Raw genomic sequence first — 25538 nt, forward strand, 5'->3', positions numbered from 1 at the left:
TCCGTAGTTGGGAGTAATGCGCCAACTACCTGCCATTAACACCTTCAGCTTTCCCTGGTGTGTATTTCTTCTCGCTTTAAATTACGATAGCGGTAGATTAGGGAGGGGTAGACGCTTTGTTATCACTGGCGAGTAACAAAAGCTCTCGCGCATGATGGCATGCGGCACTTCAAGGTCTTTTGTGTTGCACGCATCGCGATAACAAAGTATTCATTAGCCTGTTTATCAAACGAATTACCATTTCATACCGCGAATTAATTTGTTGCAATCTTAAACGGTCATCTGACTTCACGTCAATTGGTAAATTTTTTTTTTCACGCGATCAAATATTTTTTGTCGCCCAATATTGTGATAACTATCGTATGAACGTAAATATTAATACGATATATGTTATATATATATATATATATATTACTTGTATTATGTTGCAATGTTAAAATATAAACATGAATAACATAATAATACAATGGAACGTCGGTTATTCGAAGATTCAAATGACTGATTGTTTGAATAGGATAAATAAAATGTGTATATTTAACATTATTAATTATATTCTATAGATGGAATAGATGTTCTAAAAATGATTAAGTTACTTTTTGTGATACATTATATATATATATATATTTTTTTTTTCGCATAATAAACATCTAAATTGAAAATTGTTTAATTTTTATTTTGTTTCATGACAAATTTGATTCTTTCTGACTGATTAAAATTTATGAATTATTTATTTATTTTCATAAATTATCCTCGATAAACGGTATATTATTTGATCGATATGAAAAATGAAAATCTTGTAAATAGTGATTTAAAATAGTTATATATAGTTATAATTTTATAATATAAATTTTTTCTTAACAAAGATTAATTCTAATTTACAATTTATAATTAAAGATTATTGGTTATTTTTGTTATATTCGAATGATATATTAATTCAAAAATATAACGAAAGAAAATATTCCATATATGTTTATTAATTAAAATTTTATTCGTTATTTCATGAATTACATTAATGAAAAAATAATAAATTTTAATAATCCAATGATTCGAATGTTACATCATAACAAATTAATACTAATATTATAATATCTCTCATTAATAACAATCAATTAAATTAATCGAATCGATTAATAATTTTAACCTTGCCGTTCAATGAACAAGATATATCGAATTTATTAAGCTGAACTTTGATTAATATAATTTTCAATAAAACTATAAATGTCAATAGATTCATTAGAATGTGGATGCTTATGTAAAATTTAAATATACGTATTTCAAATTTTCATTACGATTATTATAATATAGTTTATCTTTTCCTTCAAAAATCATAAAATAGACCAAAATGAATTTTATTCCGCGCCCCAAAAACTTTATCGTATCGTGTAAAACGTTAAAAGAAACAGAAAGAGATAATTACCACGATTATTTCAATAATGTCATAATGTGATTTGAATTCACGATCATATTGTCAAAAAATTATCGTTTATAATTATACAAAACTTCTATCCTTTCCTCTAATGTTTTCGTCGAGAACGACGAGATAATCGTTCTCGAAACGGGACGTAATATCGTATTAATCTATTCGAGTCTAATCGATTTTGCATAATTGACAAGAAACTGGCGCTACCGCGGCTCCCTTCCGAGTGATCCCGATCCAACCGCGAACCCCTCATATAAATATAATTCGCACATTCTCGAGGGTGGCGCGTGTTAACATTTTCATGCGAATATACACGAACTCCTCCTATATACCTTCGATAAAGTGAGCTGTGGGTCCGATATATCACGAGGGGAGAGGCTCTCCCTTTCTTTCCGCATCACAGACGCAACGAATCTTTACCTTTGGAGGGCAAGCCGACGTTAGCCCTCGGGCAAAAACCGGCCGCGGAGAACAATGCGAATATATTACAGTATTCGATGCTAAAACAAAGAGGCGAGCTACTCTTCTCTTTGTCTTTTACGAGGATTACATCGAGATGCGACACGCCAAACCACCCGTGGTTAACCGAGACTTAGTTCCACGAAAATCGCTGGCCAAACACTTTTTTTCTCTTTCACCCTCGAAAATTTCTATCTCCGGTGTAATATAACAGCACGGCCCAACGTTTCGATAGAGATGCTCGATTTGCCTTTGTAACGGAATCGGGTTAATAAATTCGGGTTATTTTATTTTATAACTACGAATGTGTATATGTGTTTATACTAGTATCGAATCAAAACGTGGCAAAAAGTTGTAGATGAAATTTTTTTTTTTTTTTTTTAAGTAAATTTTGATTAAAATATTGATTTAAAAATTGTCAATAAAATTTTTTTTTATTGTCATCATTTACTCTTTCAATCTAATTCAATGAAAGTGATGGATATTTTGTCTCGAGACAAAAAAAGAAATATTTGTTACACTGTGAATCGTTGATTCTTATCAATTTTTAATTTAAATGAGAAAAAAACATATGGATCTGCAATAGTTTCGGAATAATAGCTTGTAACATTTTATGTATCCCAGCCTGTATATGGGTAATATTCATTATATCTGGTCATATTTTAGTACTTGTGTTAGCTTAGCATTTTTTTTTTTCTGAGAACAAAAGATAGTTTGGCGAGTCGTTACGAATGCGATATTTCTACTATATTACTATCTATATACAATATATACTAATATATACAAAATACTAGGCAAATTGATTTTTCTCAAAAATCCGAAACTTAAAATGTTGAAATTTAAAATGATTATTTTTTTTTTTTCTTCTTCTTTTTTTTATTCTTAAGAACAACTTAGTTTTATCAAGGAAATTTTAACAAATTTTAATTTCTTCAATCTTTCAAATTCAATAGTTCATAATTAATAAATTATTTTTTACTCATAAAAAATTAAATATTTATTCGTTATCTAAACTTTATATATTAAATTATACAATCGAATTAAAATGAATTTAATTTAATTTGGATTATTATATAATTAAATAACAAAAAAATTGATATCACAATATTTTTGTAAATTATTTGAGGATAAAAATTTACTATTTTTATCCAGATTTTTGAGAATTATTTTTTAATATCTCTTATGATTAATTTCTTCAATTTTTTATAAAAATAAGTTACTTTTTTAAAATGTTTATTACATATAATTATTTGTATATAAATATATTTAATATATAAATTTTCGGTTATTCAGATATTTTTTTCTATTTCACATTTCTTCTAAGCAATTGAAAATTCATAGTACGTCACGCGAATACTTTGTACACTAAGTCTTTGAATAATACGAATTTAAACAACGTGGAGCAATTTATTCAAATTGCCTTTATTCTCTATGGTATAGAATAATCCATAACTCATAAATTATAATCATCAGTAGCGGTGTATAGTAAAGAAAAAAAAAAAGACGAAAGTTCACTTACTAACAAATTTCTAACAAATTCGCTGTGACCAGAAAATTGTTCTGGACGTGCTGTGTATATTGATTTATATTCTCAACACTTGATGAATAAATAGTAAGTAATGTATATGTATTTTTTTTTTTTTTTTTTTTCTTATAATTTTCTCGAATGTATTGGAATCTTCATTATTCGAACTAATGGGGAGAAGGAGAATTAATAAGAAAATATTCGGATCACAGATTTTATTTAGATGAATTATTTTGTGTTTTGAGGAAAGTAATATGTTTATTTATGATAAAATTAAGATAATAGTGTTGAACAATTTTTATTTAAAATTTATATTTTAATAAGGATTTTGTACTTTTTTATCTGTTAAAATGCAATAATATCTTGCAAATAATTTTTAATAAATATTTACAAAAAGATACCATTCATTAATTGATGATTTTTTAATATGTTGTCAAGATCATCACATTAAATACTGTTGTAAAGATTGTTTTTGGCAGCCATTGTTTATCGAAATGTTATTAATTAAACTTAACATAAAAAAAATTAAATAAATTTTTGTTTGACATCAATTAATTAATTCTAAGTTTAATTTCACCTTAAATTAAAATGAAATAAAAACTCGTATACTATTAGTTGATTTAATGGTTTGCATTGGATTTGGCTTTTTTTTTTATTCTTACCATCAATTGTTTGTAGTAATAAACCGTTACGAAGAAATATTTTTGTTTATAATTTTTTAATAAATGATGATAATAAAGTTTCCACAGGGGATCAACGATCTTTATGATCTTGACAATATAAAAAATCATCGGGATTAGAGAATCTTTTTATAAATAATTATATAATTTTTCATTTCATCTTTTTTTTAATACTAGTAATTTTGGTTCGAAAATCGAATTTCAAATTAAATTTTATCTCTATTAGTGCATATTTATATTATATATCCTATGAATGTATAATTTATAGTTCGGATAACAGAATATATCTGAGTATAATATATTTGAATATTCAGATATTCTACTGTACATAAATATATAACTGATAAACCTATATGTACAATGTATATTCTATGAAATAACGATTTCAAGTGATTTATCTTTATAGATTTCTCAGTTTCGAATCACTATACCTATAAGAGATAACATAAAAATTACTAACCTATAAACTGTAATGTAAATATAAACTGGAGGTTTATATTAGTAGCAGTGGAGAACAAAGAGTAAATTTGTATTAATGATTAAATTTTTATTACTTGACAAATAAGAAAAAAGAAGAAGAAGAACAATAATATACATTTTTATATCTGTGCCAATATTTCTTCAGTTTTCATATTATATAGGTAATTAAAGTTAAAAAAAAAAAAAAATGCTATTGTGAAATTAATTCCGTATACATATATTATTGTGTTTTTGTTTGAATAATTTTGCAAAAACAAAATATTTGAAGATAATCAATCTTATTTGATTTATTTGATAGTTTTAATGTTAATAAAATTTCTTTTTCTTTAATCTATCTTATTATTATAGTAAATATTTACAGAGAATTAGAATTTTTGATCAGTGATAAATTTTTCTCAAAAAATATATATAGATTTTTGATTACACAATGGACGTTCTTAATTCTCTTGTTTATCAAGAAATAATTACATAAATTCATTCAAAAATAATAAACTATCTAATAACTTACACAGATAATTGGATTATCTTCGACCCAGTCTTTACGAAATTAGAAAGTTTACATCTACTTTATTAATATAAATCAAATATAACTATTCAATTTTAAATTCTTATTTTGAAATTTAAAATTTTTTTTTATCAATTTGAAGGTTAATCGTGAATCATTATTTAAATATTTTATGCCGTGTTTTGGTTTCTTTCAACCTCAGGTAGCCCTTGCATGATACCATAGAAATTTCTTCTCGCGGTAAGAAATTGACATCAATCCCTTTACAATCGAGATGGTTTTAAGATATACATATTTTTTTTTTCTTTTTATTTTCGTAAGGATTCGTTACCTTAGGACCTGGGGAGATATCGTGAGAATTTTACAAAGTGTAAACCTATACCCCAGAAAGACTCGTCGCTCTCGTTTCCTCCTGTTCCAAAAAGGACATAAAAGCTTCGTTGTCTGTTCGTTGTAGATGTTCGTTGGTTAAAGAAAACGGGCAATTAAATAATTGTTTGGTCGTTGATCCGTTATGGTTGGTAAGCAATGAAACGGCTTGGAATAATCGTTTCCTTAAAGTCGCTCGAAGGACAGTTCTAGCGAAAGGAAGCAAAGAAGGAAGGAAGGAAGGAAGGAAGAAAAGAATTGTCCCATAATTAGCAACGGCTAGCGAGAGCCGTTGGACTGTTGGTCGTATAGACGAACAGTTGGCGCGGTCAATTTCCTGTCGTAAGGAAATTTCTCTCCTTTTTCCGGTGGGTGCTTTGAAATTTTAATCGGCAACATTGTTTCTTATTTTATGAATTTTGTCCGTTTTTTTCTTCGCTCGGTGGGAACGAAATTAAACGTGATTCTTATATTCAAAATCAAGTGAATAAATGAAATTGAATATTATTTTATTAATTACTATAAAAGACTATAAATTATGTATTATAATAAATATATCATAGTTCAATACGAAATTCAACTTCATAATGTGTAAAAAAAAAACTGCTCTTAACATTAATGAAACTTTGATGGAAGAAATAATCTTCAATTATAGAAATTATAATTGAATCAATATTATCTTATTAATATTAATATGATAATTGTTTTCAACTTGAAATTGAAATTTTCGAATAAATTCTTGAATTATGTTGTTGTATAAATATATACACTTGATCATAAAACTGATAAAAAAAAAAAACGATTAACTTTCGTGAATAAGCTCGTAGTTGAAAAATTAAGCGGTGTGCAGATATATTGAAATATATTGCGATGCATCGATTTAAGGGATAAATTAATGGCTCGTATAAAGCATCATTTTTCTTCTAAATATACAGTTGAATAATATTTGCACATTGCGTGAGTTATTGACTTAAACCCATCACTTGAATCGATTCATGATAGCAACGTGTTTCAAGATATATAGGGGTCTTGCGTCTTATGTTACTTGATACTAAAGCGGCTTACAAATACTGAAACATATTGCATCGACTCAAGCGATGGGTTTAAGTTAATAGTTCACACATTGAAAGTAATATAGTCATAATAGCATCGTATGAGTTATTGACTTGAACGCATCACTCGAATCGATGCATGTATCGCAATACGTTTCAATGTCTATAAACGATTTAACAATTGAAAAAAAACAATATCGAAGATTGCTTTCCGACATTTTGTAACATACATAATGGCCCACAAAATTATTCGAACATTTTTTTTTATTGTTTCGTTGATAAATGAAATTTCATGATCGTGTGAAGCACAATCAAAGTAATTTGTTATATATATTTTTTTATTAAAAATTTTTTCTCAAGAAAATTAATAAAATTGCAATCTTACAGAGTTACAGAATTATAATTTTCAATTATAGAAATTATAACGCGAAAGAAAGTTTACGGGAGTTGGTAAAAACTCGTTGATTTTTTTTTCTGAAATTTTCTGCCGGAGTGCAACGGTGCTGCAGCGCCATTATCACGTGCACATATTGACCCAGTAGTACAGAACACCTGGCCAGGTGTACGCTTCGTCTCTCTGTGCTTCATGAAGCGTAAAGTAGTGTGGTGGTAACGGTCGGGGAGAGAGATCTTTTTATACGAGTTCGAGTAAAATGGAAATCGTGAATGAGTTTCGCACACGCACCATTCAGCCTACATAGATGGTTCGCAGTTGGTATAAATTCGAAACAGTTGATATGAATTCGTTTTAATTTAGCTTCGGATATACGTATGTTTCAATTAGAAATTAGTAATTGTGTGACTAGTTTCGTGATGATTAATATTTGTCGTCGATTTTATATATATCATTTTAAGCAGTATATAAATGTTTGAAAAAAGTATATAATATTTATTCGATTTATTTAATGAAAATTAATTTACATACAATTTTTTACAATATAATAATTTACATTATTATAAACATTACATACTTATATGTATATATTTCCTTTCCTTAAAATATTTTCCATTATGTTATGTTTTCCAATATTATTTATTATTTCGGTTATAGATATTGATCGAACGAATTGTTTTATTAACAAATTTCTAAATTAAAAAAATTCGTACAAAATAATCAAAATTAAATGAATTTTATCATAATTTTAACATAGATTTTAATTTGTTTTAAAATAATTTGTTTTTTTCGTAATATATTACGAAAAATAATAAATAATACTATGCAAAATCGAAAAATATAAACTTTTAATATTAACGCTAAATGTTTCATTCATAAATATTTTTTAAAGCTCGATTCATTTTTAGATCTATATTAATCGATTTTACGAATTGTTACAATGATTCTTAAATGAATTAATATTTATTCAATTTTGATTAATTATGCGAATCGTATTTGATTTAGAAAAATTTGATTGTGAAAAATTTGCAAGATTTATATAGCGTGTTTGAGATTGACATGCAAAGGAATTATTTTAATATAAAAGTATTTCAATCTTTGTTCAATGTTCAATCAGTTGTGAATGTAAATATTGTATCGGTATTGCGAATGTTCAGATGAATTAATTTGTAAAAAATTTGCGTGTTTCGTTGGTAGTAACTAGTAACTAAGAAGTAATACAAAGAAATAATTATGCATTCATGAAATTCAAGAAGGATGCACATTTGTAAGCGAGACGTAAGCACCATCCGACACGCGGCACTGTTCCTGCAACCCAATGAAACTTCTATCGTTTACAAAAAGGATAAGTCTCGTCAAATGGTTAGAAGGGTTTCGCAGAATTCGTTGAGGATATATCAAGGGAAGTTTACACTGTCCCTATATTCACAATTCGATAACGTAAGCTTATTGCTGTTGGAACTACGATGGGAAAATGTCACAAACCATAACTGGCTCCCTAGATAGATAACACAGTTTAAAATATAAATTTTATTTCGAATAAAAATTTAAAAAAATAACCATTTTTGAAATAATTAAACATTTCGATTAATTTATTATCATTAATAAATAATAATTCAAATATTTTATCTTATTCATGATAGCTATCATTTTATAAAATGTAAATCAGAATTGTAAAAATATTTATTCTTAAAATTGTTTCTCGTTTCAATTGTTTTTGAATAATATAAATAATATGTCGATTTAAAAAGATCAATTTAAAATATTCAAAAAATTGATATTTTTGTGAAAACAACTGTAAATATGTATAAGTAATGCAAGTACTGATACAATATTAAAAATCATAATAATTGCATTAAAAACGGAAATTATTTCAGAAAATATAAACAAATTTGAATGTAAGTGTCATTATGCTTTTGTTTTATATTTTACTTGATTAAAATTTCATAGAAAATATCAAATTTATATATAAATTCGTGTATTAACAAAATTTTATACAAATTTCATATTAAATATATAAATATATATTTAAATTATTCCTGATATAAATATATATATATATATATATGATATAGAAACGAAAAAATTTATACACAAAAACACGAATTTCTTCAAACGCATGTGTATTTAACAAGCTTCGTGGAACAACACGTTTTCCATTTTTAAAATTAAGATTAACGAAAGAAGTAAGCAAATATTTCTTCAAATATAAAAAAAAGGAAAACCAATGAATCAACTCGAGAAGAATTGTTATACGTCAAATTATCGAAAAAAACGAGATTTCGCAAAATCTCCTAATTAAATGTAAAAAAAAAAAAAAAAAAAAAAAAAAAAAGAAGAAGAAAGAAAAGAAAAATTAAAAGGATCCATTGAATGTTCCGTAGTTGGCAGTCGTATGGTCGAAAGATCGATCGCTATCGGTATTGTGATCTCGGTCTCTGTTCTTTCGAGCGGTCAGTGGCGCACACGTATATATACATACATATACATACATATATATATATACACAGGATGCGGAGGATTGAGCGAGTGCAGAGCTGGAAGCGCGTTAAGGGGTGATGGCAGTAGGGCTGCGCACAGGGCTGCTGCTGGTATGCGTGTAACGAGCGGCGAGCCTCTGGTCCCACGATTCTCGGAGCAAGAGCCGCGCAAAAAGACTAGGAATGCCTCGATACCTCGATAAACGCATTAAATCGCGTGGGGAGCCATCGACTGGACGCCTGTTCCGAACCTACCCCCCTTTACTCCCCTTTCAATACAGACTTCCGTTAAAGGAGCTCGCGCGGCAACTCGTTCCCGAAAATTTCAAGAAACGTTTCTCTCTTTACCTTTACCTTCTCTCCTCCGTTTTTTCGTCACATTTTAAGATTTTTAACGCGCATCTTTTTTTTGTTTTTCAATTAAAGTAAGCAACCACTCGTCGGTACCTTTATTATCTGAAACGAGAGAATGAAGACAAAACAAAATTTCGGACGATGAAAATTAATGATGATTTTTTTTTTTTTTTTTTTTTTTTTTTTTTAATATTTTATGGAATACATATTCACCATTAATCCGTTTGTGAAAAAAAAAAAAAAAAGAATGTAGAATCAATTTTTTCGAATTGTGAAATTAATGAAAAAAAAAAGTAATAATTTCTCAGTATCTCGAATCAGGTCGATGTATAAATAAGTAAAAATTTAAAGTTATTTTTATTAGAGAAGAAAATGAATTAAAAAATTGTTTTGTTACGAATATTGAATTTTTAAACGAAAAAATTTAATTACGAAAAAATGTGATGAATAACGAATATATTAATAGAAATTCTACAAAAAGATATCTACTTTGCAAATAATTTTTAATTTCATTTTTTTTTTTTGTTTTTTAATGCGAATAATTATGGATTTCTTTATGTGATCTTATTATTATATAATGTGAACGTGAATAATTCGAATAATAAAATAATAAATTCGAATAAAATTAGTAAAGTATTAAGATAATTGAAATTCTATAATGATAATGATAAAAAATTTGGTAAATTCAAAATTAACGAATTTTTGTGTAAAAATTTTGTGTTTGTAATTTTTTTGTGAAGAAAAAGATCGGTCGTTTTTAATTCAACGAGGAAGATAGCTAATGTTAAATCAATATTAAAAGATAAAATAAAATTTTATCAGTTTCACGTCTGAGAATTGCAATTCGATGCAATCTGCAATTATAGGGCATCGACCTCTTGTGGTTTCGGGTTTCCAAGAACAAATTTCGGGAAAAAAGAATATGTCTGCGCCTCGATAAACGCAGTAAATTGCATGGGGAGGTACACCTGCACTTGATTGCTTTCGGTTCACTGCTGGCAGAAAATTTATAAAGATGCTGCAACTTTAAAAACTTTAATTTGATATTAATTAATTTCACGTTTTAGACATTCAATTTTAGATATTCAGATATTTTTAGATATTTTTCAAAGATTTTTAAATAAAATCGATTATAACATAATTTCTTTAGTTCATTCATTAATTTAATTATAACTATATAATAAATATATTTTTATTGAATTTTATAAATATTTAAATATTTGTTAAAATAATGTTAAAAATAAACGAATTTAAATAAAATTAATAATAAGATATATAGAAATTGTATAAAAAAATTCTAGATTTTTAAAAGAATAAAAGTTTTTTTAATTATCCAGTTTTTAAAAATAAATAATTCTTTCAAAAGAAAAATTACTGAATAATTCGTGCATAATTTAATTTCGTTTCCAATATTTAAAATTGTACATGTATCGTAAGAATACTAGAAGCATTAATATGATACAAAATGATTATTAAAATAGAATATTTTATTTATTTATATCGAATTTGTTATTTCAAAGTGATTTATTTTTATGTAACAAAAAGAAAAAGAATGTCAAAAATATAAATAGTTAAGAATTGTTAGTGAAATAATTGAAAATGTAAGCGATTTATAAATATATTTTTAGTAATTTCCACCTCGAAGCGACAGATGTCTTGGCATCTGCAATGGAATCACCCACAAAAAAAATGAAAAAATATCACAAAATGCACCTGCCGGCGATAAATCGTAATTCTGCAGACATTTAATAATCCGCATAGTAAAGTTTTACTTTGAAATTCTTAGCTTTAATTTAAGAACTCATATTTTTTCATTTATTTTATAATATTATTTTAATAATGCATTTTATAAATATTCAACATATCTAATAAGCATAATATCTTAAAGAAACAATTTAGCAAAGAATAACAAAAATTTTTAAAATGTATTGCTTACTAGATAATATTATTATATGATAATACTTAAAAACTACAATTTTTCATTATGCAAATTTCGCACTAAAATAGTTTCTATAATAGTTAAGTTTAGGAATTGTACGATATTATAAAAATTCAAAGATATTTTCAATTTTGAAGTATAGATGTCAAATAAGAAAAGAGCATTCTTAGTTCTTTAATTTGCAACAATATTCAGGTAGCAAACTCTGAAAGAGCTGTAGCATGACTATTGGAATACTTAAATATGCTAGTTCTTTGGAAACTTGTTGAAACAAATGAAAACTATCTTCCAATAGGATTTTATTTTTATATATATATATACAACAGTTCTTTTCAAAACATGTACAACTAAAATCAGGATTTAAAAATTCTATTATATTTAAATATTCAAGTGTTATATTGATTAACAAAAATTATATATTTCAATGGTATACTTTTTAAAAGTTTTTTTTAGAAACAAGTATTTCAAAATGTTTCTTAAACGTGAAAAATATTACAAGATATTTGATAGATTCAGATATTCATTTGCAGTAAGAATAAGAAAATGATTGATGGGAAAAATCAGAAACATAAAAGTGTTTATTTAATTTTCATTTATTTTTAATTTTTAAAATATCATTCTTATATAATAATATCATATGTTACATTAAATGTATGATAATATTATATAATTTGTATATATATTTAAAATATTTAAATATTCATATTGTCATCTGTTCAACATTCTTTTGTCATACAGTTTTCTTAAGATTTTTATTCGAATGTAACGCCATATTATATTTTATTTTTTAAATGAATGAATTTCTTCCAATATATTCTATTTTTTGTTTACAATGTAGAAAATATTATTCATATTATATTATTTATTTACATCATTTCATTATATCATTTCATTGGTATATTATTATTTTAATAATGATAATACATTTTAAAAATTAAATTCTTCAACATATAATATTGAAAAAAAATAAATTAATTGAACTTAAGTAAGTATATTTATCTGAATATAAACTTCTATCATTGAAACAAAAGTTAATAGAAAGTGAAGGGTGAATCAGTGAACTTTCATCATATAAATTATTTGTTCTCCAATGGATCTTGATAAGTAAAATTCTATCTAATCATGAGAAATAATGCATTTTCAATATATTGTAATAGCATAATATTTATCAAAACTAAAAATACACAAAAATATATTAGGAGATAAAAATTAATAATTTAATAAATTTTTAATTATTAAAAAATTTAGTGTTTATAAATAAAAAAATTATTGAAGCAGAATTAACAAATAAATGTTAAGTAAATATATATATATATTCATCATATTAAAATAGAAGATAAAAAATTTTCATATATATATATACATTTCATTTGACAGAATTTTATACTATTTTCTTCTACTCTTTACATTTTTTTAATAAAGTTTTATCCTTTTAATGTATATCATTATTCATTTATAAACTTTGAATAAGAAAAAATTAAAATTCCAATTATTTTCTGTTATCTTAACGTTATTATTGATATTTATTACATCACAATTCATATATAATCTATTATTAATGGAATATGATATCATTGCATGATATGTTTTTGAAAACGTGTATTAGAAAATAATTTTTATTATGAAAGAAATCATTTAAAGACGGATATTTATCGAAAAAAGAAAAATTTTCTAAATATAGGAAATATCTTAAAAAATATTTTTAAAAATAATTTTGTTATAATTCTATCCAACCTTTGAAATTAATTTACGTAATCTTTTTTTTTAAAATAGTATGCATAATATTGATTACATATAAACTATTGTTAATAAAGTATATAAAAGTAATTAATATTGAAAAAATTTAAATATGTTTATAATTTAATAATTTAATATTTAAGTAATTCTAATCAATCGTAATCTTATATATATCTTATATTATATTTATAATTAATTTTATTTCATTAATATCAATATTTCTTATCATCTAACTAATAAAAACTATAATTGTTATTTTAATTTTTAATTAAAATTTATTATTTTTTCTGAAGCCTATTTAATCGTTTAAAAAAAAGATAAATTATATGTAATATTTAAATATTTTTAAATATACGATATAAAACTATTTTGAATTGATTTATACGAGTAATAATTATTCAACATACCTTTACAGTAATAATAAACAATTTGTATAACAATTTTTTATACAAAAAATTACTGTATATTTTACTAAAGATTTTACTATCATTTGTCAAAGAGCTTGTCGTAATTATGCAACTGAGGCAATAGTAAAAGTGAGAAAAGATTCGAACAAGAGATTTGGCCTGGGGCGAGGGTCGACAATTTCCGGTGGAGATACGAATTGAGTTCCTACTCTAATCTCCGAGGATTTTATCTCGCGTAGTAACAAGCAGAGATCGCGTATGTTACTGCTGAAACCCTTTAACCCTTCTGTGAACAGATAGCATTAACTGCAACGTAAGGATAACTCGACATAAAAGTAACGCGTATAAATTTAGTGCATACTTCTGCAAACATCCTTTTGCGAAGACTGCGTGTACCGTGGGGCTGCATATTTATGCAACGTCTCGCAGCGATTTGTCTTTCTAATACTTCTCTTTCATGCGTTTGTTGTTAATTTTAAATAATTTATTATGAAATCATATATATATATATATTTAATTATATAATTAATATTTAATTTTTCACGTTTTATTTTTTTTTAATTTGTGCTTTCGAAGTGAATAAAAATTATTTAAAATAAAAATTTAAATGCACAAAGCGTATGTTTATAGAAGTATCTTCTTCACTCGACTTCCGCTAGTTATTGATGACGTGGCAAGCAGAGAATTCAAGAGGATAGCCAAGAGAAGAAGGATAGAAAGATAGGGATCGTTGCTACTAATCTTTAATGTAACATCTGCTTAGAATTTGAACGTAGATACATATCTTAGTTTTATAAAAATTTTTAAGTATGATCAATATTAAGTAAGATGAGAATATATTTCTATCTACGTTTATATGTTACACATAAATAACATTATAGTTTATTACTTATCATATTACTATATACTTTGTGAAAACATTGTATATAAATTTTTGTAAATTATGTTCAGATATAAAAAAGATTAATGAATGAGAAAAAAATTTTTATCAAACTTGTATCCCAAGATTAATGGTTGAATTCAAGTGCAGCTTTTTCCATAGCTTTTTTTCTCAGGTTCCTCTATCATTGATTATCCTTGAAAAAATCCAAGAGAATCGAAGAGAAAAGAAGGAAAGCCAATAACTGTTTGAGAGTGAGAAAGAGAAAAATATAGAGGGATAGAGACGCAGGAATGTACGACAGCTGCCCCTATGTTCTGTGGGTTTGCTTTTGAAACCCTGGCGACGGTCTCTAACGAAAGATAGTAATCCAATATGCTGCTTGGGGATAAGAAAAGTGCAGCTGTATCTTATTTAAATAAATTTTTTGTAAATGTAAAATTAATACATTTTTTCTTTTAATCTCACATTTGATTATTATTTAAGAATGCAATTATTAAAAATTAATTTATACACAGATCTTATAATTAATTAAACAATTTTTGATTATTTATGAACTAGTTATTAATGAAATTTGTTTTAAATTATTTTTAATGATGATCATTTTTTAATTGAAAAAAGTTTTTTCTAATATTTTGTAGTTATTTGATTTAATAAGATTTAATAATTTAAAGTTTCTTAATTTATTTAAATAGTAATATAATGGTTATTTCTAACATGACAAATTTCTTTAATATAAATTTACAAAGTTTAATTTTAAGTTGATTGTAAGTTTGCAGTGAAAATTCAATAATTACTTCTGTAAATAATTATTTGCATTAAAAGAAACAAATGATATTTTATTATTAAAGATAGTTAATATTTAACAACCATTATATTTGCTGTTTATTATTTATTACATTTAATAAATACTGGCCAATTGAAAAAGTGGTGGTTAGAAAGGCTCGACAGGGTCGAAAGAGACGAGAACTGAGCATGAAAGAGAACATAAAGAGAGAAATCTCCCCTGTTTAGAATGATAAACCTCGCCAGTGGAGCTGCAGCTGTGCTCAGAAAATGTTTTTGTCCACCATTTTCTCTTTCTCTTTTCATTTGCATCGTCACTCCACTATTCCTCTTTACATATAAACATATTCTTATCGAAAAGTTAGTTAATCCGTTTCTAATCAGTTAAGATGAATGGTTATTGTGAAACATACTTTTGTACACTATCTATTCCATATTTCGAAATATGTTATATTTTAACTAGTAAACAATAATAACTTGTTTATTTAATTACTTATTAATAATTTAATTTAATTTGTTCTATAAGATTTAACAAAATATTAACAATATATTTTTTTTGCAGAATACGTTTTTCAAAGTTTTCAGGAAACAGTTGTCAGTGTACTTTCAATGAATGTTAACAATACCAAGTTCCTTACGCGTTTTATTTCACTCGACGCACACGTGCGTGCGCATACATATCTGCGTGCTAAATAACGAAAATGCCTTGCAGATGACGAATCAATTTAAGATGAAACTGACATGGCATTTACTTTTTCGTAAGAAGTTTGTAACAATTATTACAACATATATTAATTTATACAATTTCATTTCGTATACTATCAAAATATTTTAATTTCAAAATTTATTAAATTACAATGTATATATATTTGTTTTTTGATAGGATATGTTAATGAAATTTAATTGTTTATTATACATATATATACACATCAAATTGTTGAATAATATGATCTTTATTTTTGAAAATTCAAAAGAAAGAATTCATTCATATTTTGAATTAACAAATATTAGGAATGTTAGATATTCTTGAAAAATAATTTTAACCGCATCTACGATGCAACTACAAATATCAAATATGATAAGCATGATAATATGGGGGTACAAGTTTGATAACAAGAAGTATTTTTATCATCCCATAATAAAGATTGCATTGAAAGATATAATGAGATCATTAGAAATAGATGAAAAAAAAATGTTGTTTATGAATATATAAAATATAAATATATATAATTTGCTAATATTAAAATATTAAATAAATCTGTTTTTAATACATATTTAAAATCTTTTTATAAATTTTGAAAAAGAACTTCTTTTTAAAACTTATTATCGAAAATTTTAAGAGAGCAGCGATCATTAATTTATATTATTTAAAATAATTAATAATATTTTAAGTCTTTATTTTTGATATTTTATTTTCAGTAAGATAAAAAAATGTGTTAGAAGATTTGTAAATCTGAAACAACAATTTATAGACCTATATAAAGATAAATAAAATAGATATCATTGTTGATAAATTATTATTAATATAATGACTATTTACTGATTTATGAAATACATTTATTAATATTTTAAAAAATATATAAAAATATATAATTTTATAATTTATAATTTAATTATTTTTATATCAAATCAAGTTTGTTAATAATGAATTAATAATTTTATATTACATTGAGAAAATAACGTCTGGTATATATATTTTTCATCGTGAACAATATTATTTTTTTGTTTCATATAATTCTAATTATGATAATGATTTGTGTAAATACTTAAGAATCTAAATATTTTATTTCTTTTAATTTAATAGAAATTTCTTTATGTTGGAGAAAAACGCGTGTAAGTAATAAAGAAAAATTTATTTACGATTCAAATATTATTTGTATAATTTTATCGTTGTCAGTGTGCAATAATTTCGTTGTCTCCTTGTACAAAATTTCATGTTTCTTTTCCAAGAAAGCGAAAGATCCTCTATGGAAACGTTTATCCGGTCTAGCAGGTAGAAAAAGTCTAATGCGAGTTAGCGTGCACGAGCAGAATCCGGATGGACAAGCACCGGTTAGTTCTATCGGTCGTTGCTTTTACCAGTTCGATCAATTTTGCTAGTCTCTGACGTCACTAACCATATGATTGCTGAGTCACACATGGACTCCTAAGAGCCCTTTGCATCCTGGACCAAAGCCAAGAACCTCGATTCATGTATTTCTTGTTAACCCTGCAGTTTCTAACTGGACAAGAATGAAAAGAAAAGTGAAAGTTAGATTCAACATGAAAGTTAGATTTTAAAAATCTTTGAATCTTCTTTGAATCAAAAATTTTTTATATTTTTATTCTCTTTATTCATTCGGTTTTTTTTTTGTAAAAAAATTTATATTTTATAACGAATATACAAAAAACATGCTAAAAGAAATATTTTCTAAATTCATACAATATTTCAACTTTTTTTTTTGAAAATTAGATTGATTTTCTCATAACTTGACTTTTTAATACTTTTATTGTTCCAAATTATTGTATAAACATTTCTAATTAAATCAGGCAATTCATTTTTCATTAAGATATTGCGATGTGATGTGAATGAATAAGATAAATTAAGATACCTATATATCAATATATATTATTAAATGCTTTTAGAATATACATAATACATAATTATATTTTTTTAATCATTTTTTTTTTAATTTAATATACTTTTTACTTTTTATTATTTTGATATGATATCCAATTCTTTGGCTATGAATTTTTTTTTAAACATATTGATCATTTGAAGTTTTTTCTTTTTGAAAACAATAATTTATATTATTATAAATATTTGAAGCATTTCTTTGAATGAATAGTTTCATTACTTCTTTGTATATTTTTATCTACAATTGGATGACTCGAAAAGAATCTTATGCATTTACAATATCTATGTAATAAATATGATTTACTTTATATCTAATTTGTTTTTTTCTTAATATATATACTATTTTATACTTTTTATGATATATTTGTAAAATTGTTATTATATGCTTTACTTTCTAATAATTTTAATTCAATTTTAAATGAATTCAAATGAATGGTCATGTTTTTACTATAAAATTTTTTTGAAATATTTATTCACAATATAGAATTAACATGTTAAAATAAAAACAATATAATTTGCATTTACAATAACAAACAAACATATATAAGAACAATATATAATTTACAATATAATTATAATTATAATTACATATATCTATTTATTTTTTTATTCATTCTAAGCATATTTAAAAATTATTCTAACATTTAATTATTTCTAATTCTATATTTATAGCTTGTATTTTGACTTTTTTTGACTAACGCAATAGTTTCTACTTTCTATGTAGATTTTCCTGCTTTTCTTTTCTTTGAATCCTTTATATATATATTCTCTCTTTTTCGTCTCTTTATCATCTTTCCTTACCCATACTCTTTTCCTCCAAGAGAGATTCTGTCAGCCACTCTTTCTGCGTTCGTTTATATTTCTATCTTCCTTCGACGCCCAGACCATACCCTCTCACTTTCTCGATTCAAAGTGTTTCGTCCTTCCCCTCTACCTTCTTTCTGTTTCGCTGGCATGCCTTCCGTCCTCTCCAGCCTCGTGTGTGGACGACAGGCCTCTCGCAATCCTTAAGAGCGAAAGAGAAAACGGTCCTTGTTGCTATGCAGCGGAGGAAAGAGAGAGAGGGAGGGATCCATGAGAGGGAAAGAGAAAAGGAAACCGAAACGACCAGGAGGGCGACCGCTATGATTATTATTCGCAGGCCGAATAACCAGTGCGACCCTCCGGGAAAGAAGCCGCGTGCTTCGCCGTGTGTTCGTTCTTGCTCGGCCGCTTTTTTCACTCCCTCTCATTCTCTTTCCCAAGTCTCTCTCGCTCCCGTATCCTTTCTTTCTTCCTCCTATTATTCAGTTATCGGTTGCCAATGTGTGGCCTCTTATGGGGTACACAAAATTGCAAGCATTGAAATCGCTCTAGCGATCATCCAATTTATTCGAAACTTTCGACAATTTTTGACAATTGTAATTTGTTTCTTACTATTTCATTGTCCTTTATTATATCATTATTCTTTATTGCAAATTTTATATTCACTAGTATTGAAAATTTTCCAAAATATATATATATGATATATACATTTTGATATACGAAACTTTTAATTTTAGTTACTGTTCACATAAAAAAGTAATTATTATCGTTTAACATTAATATTGCACGATTATTGGTTTTTATGTTATATAGCATAGTTAAAATTAAGAATTTAGAAGATAGTTTTTTTTCACATGTTTATTTTTATATTCAATATTATATTCAATCAAAAGAGAAATAATTATAAATATTGATTATATGATTTTGAAATATATAAATTAATTTTTATGTGATATTTTTGATCTTCGAAGGACCACCAATACTTATTTCAAATTGTAACATATCGAATTGATCTTGCTCTGTTTATATATCTTTGAAGAATAAGTTAGCGATAGAAAGATCTTGGCGATAGGAAGATAAAGATAGAATGAACAGACACGAGCTTTGAGTTGGCACATCGACCAAGCTAGACACCAGGGACCCTGATGACGTAACGTTGTTTACTTTTAAGCCTTCCCTTGGCAACAGGTCGCTTTCCATGGATCCAGGATGAAAGGATTGAAAGAGATTCTAGAAGGAGAAAGAGAGAAAGGAATTAGCACGTGATATTATTAGTAACAAATACAAGCAAAATAAACAATAATTAGTAATTATTGATGAAAATTATAAATTAACGTGATAGTATTACTATTTTATTAAATAATTAAAATTTTATTCAATTGATAAAAATTATAGATTAACATCATAATATTATTTTGAGTATTTTATATTTATTGAAAAGTTATAAAAAATAATAAAAGAAATTTGATAACAATAAGCGTTATAAAAATTTTTAAATATTAAAGAATTAATGAATGTAAGTTTAATGCTTATTTTGAAAAATTAGATATGATACTCTTGATATTTGTATGCTGATAAATGCTTGTATAAAATGGCACATTTCCAAAAGTGAAAGTTCGTTCATACATACAAACTTGTAAAAGAACTTCAATTCTTCTTAAAATTATATTTTTGTTTTATTATTTTTAACATTTGACATTTCTTTTTGATGTGTTTTTTTACTAACACTTTCAAAAATCATTTTAATTGTTTAACTGAAAATAATATTTACAAAGCAATACTTTAAAATCATTTAATGCATATAATTATAACGAAACGTTTGAAACACGTTTCACTTGAATTTTAGTTGTTATCCTTGAAAGCATTTTTCTGTATTATTTACATTAGGAGGTTTTTTAAATTCTTATGGTGCATACTTTGATCTTGATAAATTTTTTTTTTGCTTTTTTAGCAACAAGATATTTTATCCAATTAAAATCTAATAATCTGAAAGAAAAGGACAAATGTATTTTTAAATATGAAATGTTAATTAAATTTTATTTATGGACAATAGTCATTTTAAAGATTATTTTAATTACTTATTATATCAAGTTCTTTAAGTTTTAATTCAAAATTTATATAAATATTTATTGACATTTCAAAGAAATATAATTCATTTTCTTTATTATTCTGATTGAATCTATATTACCTATTACAATTTATTTAATTAAACTTTGAAATATTGATTTAATTTGAAAAAATGTAATTTTTCTTTTCACATGTATTTACAATAAATTTTACGAATAAAATTTATCGATATCTATAAAATGTTATGGTATTAAGAATTATTTCAATCCATTATATTATATATTACAAAATAAATAAATCAATAAAGAAACAAAATAAAAAATTCAAGAAATAACAGTAACACTTATAAGTAAAATTGTATTAAATATAAAGATAATATTTTCAAAACATTTAGATAAATGCAGTGTCACTTGATATTGTTTGTATTAGCACTCAGTCTCCTCTTTCTAATTTTATGCTTATAACACACGTGATACCTTTTGGTAGGGTATTACTTGGAATTAGTATATTTAAATCTATTAAATATTGCCTCAATCTTGAAAAACTTAATAATATAATAACATATATTATATCGTCTTTATTTAAGAATTGAATTTTTCATTCAAATTAATTATCGATTGTAGACAAATGAAATATAAAAAAAAAAAGAAAAAAAAATTAATTTTTCTATTATCTTAAAATATGAATTATTTTTTAATTTATTCTAATATACTTTATAATTAGTTAATAGATCATTAAAATCCATAGAACATTTTTATCCAATCGATATCTAAATTTGTCAATAAAAATTGTCAAATATCAATCACATTTTAATTTTTATAAAATATTTGCTAATTGTAACGAAAATATTTCAGGTAACAAATTAAAGTAGAATATTTCGTTTCGTATATCTTTTTTCAAAAACCGGAAGGTACCTATAATTGTACACTTAAAGCGACTTGACAGGAGACGGTGCTATTACACGACTGGTTTTATCGGAAAGGGCATATCCTTCCCGTAAGAGCGATTAACGTTCCAACGAGCGTCCATGAGACTATAAACCGATTTCTCACGGACTTCGAGTCAGCTATTCGCGTCTCTCGGATTCCAAACTCCTCCTCTACGCCTTCGGTCTTGCACGACCTAGACAACACGCGGCAACCAACTCTGTGTGTAGGATAGAATGTGCTTTGAACGTCCTTGACTTCTCCGCTTCGGTAAACCGATGTGCAGTGGATGCACCGTTGCAACGGTTTTGTTGCCTCGTTTTCCGTTACAGTTTTTGATTAATTCAATAGCACGAGGTATTTAAATCTGTTTTTCTCGGGCGCTCACGCGGAAAGAATGAAGAAGTTTTTGAATTTTTACATTACATGCATTGCAATTAATGTTATTGAACATATATATGTATATATAGTAATTCTAAATTTTTCAAAAATCTAGAATATTGAAAATGTTGATAAAATGGATTTTAGGATTTTATTCTATGATTAAAAGAAAATAATATATATAGATTTTTAGTTCCTTCGTGTATGCACGTATAATTCATCTGGAGATATAATAAGTTGTAAAGTTGGTCTAAGAAAAAATTAAAAATATTTTAATTATTACAACATTTAAAATATAATTGCAATGTATATTCATTAAATTAAAGATTTTAACAAAAGTGATTTTTATCATTCAAATTTAATTGTCGACATAAACATTCTTTATGCATTCTTTCCCAACGTAATTATAAATAAAACTCGCTAATTATGTAGCATGTAATGAATAATTAATTAAAGAAAATTTAAATTTATTTATAATAAGAATTACAAAGAGAAAAGTAATTGAAATTTAAATAAATATAACATAAATATTAACATAAAATTTTGAAGAAGTTATTCTTTTTGTTTATAATCTTTTGAATAATAATCATTATATCTGTATAATAATTTAATTTTTAATTAATTGTTTCCTTTTGGATTTGGATTTATTGTAGAATCTATATATTCATTGCAAACAATAAAACGAAAAAATTAACCGTAATATCTTACGTATATTTAATGCGATTAATGAATGTGAATGAAGTGCGATATACTGAACCACCCATTAAAGTAGTTAAGTTATTCGCTTCACGAATCGAGACCCCATAAAAGTGTTACAACGCATTTCACTACTGTACAATTATAAGGCAAGAGGCAACCATTTCGAAGATAATAGTCGTGTACGAGTTTATGTTTATGTTATACAAATTGTTCCTTGTTCTTACAAGAATACTTGTCTGCCTACTAATGAGAAACGAGAAAAATCATAGACAAATATTCAATAATCGAAATTATACCTTTATACTTTTTTTTTTTTTATATTTTTCACTTAAAATAAAACTAAAAGATTTCATTTAAAATTACTCCTTTTTGTCTTTGATGATTTTTAGATTACTCTAAATTATTATTTTTACAATCATACTTGTATCTTTTATTTTAATCCATAAATTGATTCTTTCATTTTTCTTCTTGCAATTAATTATAATTCGCCGTATCTTTCATTGTAGCCAAGTATTCTATCGTCGTAGATGTAAAATTATTCTCATTCGAGAATGAAATATTTTGTAAAAATATTTTACGAATTATTGAGGATATCTCCATTTCTGTGATAAAAAAAATATTATTAATATTATAATTATGAAAAAAAAATATTAAATATTTTACAAGACACTTTTTATAATATCATAAAAAGAAATGCAGAAACGGAATAGTGATATCCAATTGGTAAATTTAAAGTTATTTACACATAAAAATAAATTATACGCATGGTAACAGAGGAAAGGAAATAAGATGAGATACAGGGACTCCTCGTGGTTTTATCGATCAATGAACGTCCTTGCATGGCGTGAAGACAGCCAAGGTCGAATCTTGGCTTGATGCGTATTAGAAATTTTCAATTTAGTTTTATTCCATGAAATATTTTATAAAATATATTTCAATATTTTTTATTTAATTAATTTTTACATTTTAATTGTATAGAATGTCATTCATTTTTTTTATTTATGGCTGAAATTTAATAACAATTCTATTCAAAATATTTTCTTTTATCCTGTTCAATTAAAGAATTTGTAACAACAAATGCTTTCTTGCAGACAGTTTGGGAAATATAATAAAAATAAACATATATATTGATTAAAAATTATATATTAAACGTTCAAAATTATATTGTGTTTGGAACATTTTGAACTATAATGAAAAAACTTTTTCATAAACGTTTAAAAGAAAGAATAGATTTTATGCATTTGGAACAAAGAATATTTATGATTAGTAATTTTAAAACAATGTTTTTCTATTTTTTTGACACATTTTACAACTTTATAATAAAATACTCTAAAAAATGAAAGTTTTTTATTTATTTAGAATAATTAAAAAAAATTAAATTATTAATAATATTAATCTATACACCTTAAATATAACAACAATATTTTATTAATCGATTTATGCATAGATCGTATTTCTCAACATTTATCGTTTATTTATTTATTTATTGTTTATTGTCTTTAAAAAAAAAAAAAAAACGAAGGAATAAATACTATCCGTACCATAATGAATATTTCACGCCATTTGTACATACCGTGTACTCACGGTAAATAAGTTGCCGCCTTGATTGAAAAAGATAATTGAAAAGCAAGTGAAACGATCGTAAATAAAGTGTTTTGAAACTGGTCGCGTGCTCGAATACCAGATGGTAGTGTAGATAACGCGCAAATACTATTTACCTGTACAACATCATTAAAGAAAACAAGAAGTTTAGTTAATAGTTGTAATTGAGAGATGTATCGGGTAGATAGTACCGGTACTTGCAGCGCATAACTACCCAACGGTGTTAGAGTTGTGGCGCTAGTGGTAGATAAAACCGGCCGAGCTTAATCGCGTCCAGTGCTCGATAACTTTTACCTGAGTGCGCGGCTCCTTCGACATCCGGTTTGTTCGTTCATTCATCGCTTGTTTTCTCAATGGAACGTCTCTAGGTCTTGGTGTACGTAGGTAACTCGGTCAACGGGTCTTCCTTTTCTCTTTCTCTCTCTCTCTCTCTCTCACTCTCTCACTCTCTCCTCTCCGATTGATTACGCTAGGCTAACAAGATAATGCATACTGTATGCACAACAAGATTTATTAACTCGTTTAAATAAGATGCATGCGATACATAGAATGAAATTGTGTATCGCCGATCAAGATTCGTTTAAATAAAGCACGAATTTAGCGCGATTGAATTGACGGTGTAAATTGGTATGAAAAGTGAGATTAGGTTCGACTTCCAGATATGATTTTCTCAAAAATAATGCGATTTATAAATAATTGATAGTGGATCGGAAATATAGAATACAATTTTTTTTAAAATGATTCCTATCGAGAGAAACTGAAATTTGAAAATTTTCGAAAATAAATTTTAGTCAATTCTCTTCGTTTGAAATATACGAATATATATTATAATCTATGGATTGTATAAAAATAAATAAAAAATACAATAGAATTTTGTTAAGTTTTCGTTTTTAGGAAAATGAAAATAAAAAAATGAAAAAATTTATTTCATATTTTTGATATTGTTTATAAAATCATCTTTCTATATACCTTAAA

At 25.4% G+C, this 25538-nt stretch overlaps 1 protein-coding gene across 2 annotated transcripts in view; it reads left to right on the forward strand.

The window, feature by feature from the left end:
* Positions 1 to 25538, forward strand: part of LOC100871893 (F-box only protein 43) — a 53368-nt gene that overhangs the window by 4355 nt on the left and 23475 nt on the right. The window contains exon 2 of one of the 2 annotated variants that reach the window (XM_086912840.1): positions 14857 to 15122. The exons of the other annotated variant lie outside the window; for it this stretch is intronic. Within the exon in view, the coding sequence (XP_086768966.1) occupies positions 14857 to 14925 (69 nt within the window). The 3' untranslated portion in view covers positions 14926 to 15122. Of the gene's footprint in view, positions 1 to 14856; positions 15123 to 25538 lie in introns of those variants that run through there. 2 annotated transcript variants of the gene reach the window in all.

This window comes from Apis florea, unplaced genomic scaffold (assembly GCF_048593485.1).
Source record: "Apis florea isolate Af1SG1 unplaced genomic scaffold, ASM4859348v1 contig_1794_pilon, whole genome shotgun sequence".
In the NCBI taxonomy this organism is placed as follows: Eukaryota; Metazoa; Arthropoda; class Insecta; order Hymenoptera; family Apidae; genus Apis; species Apis florea.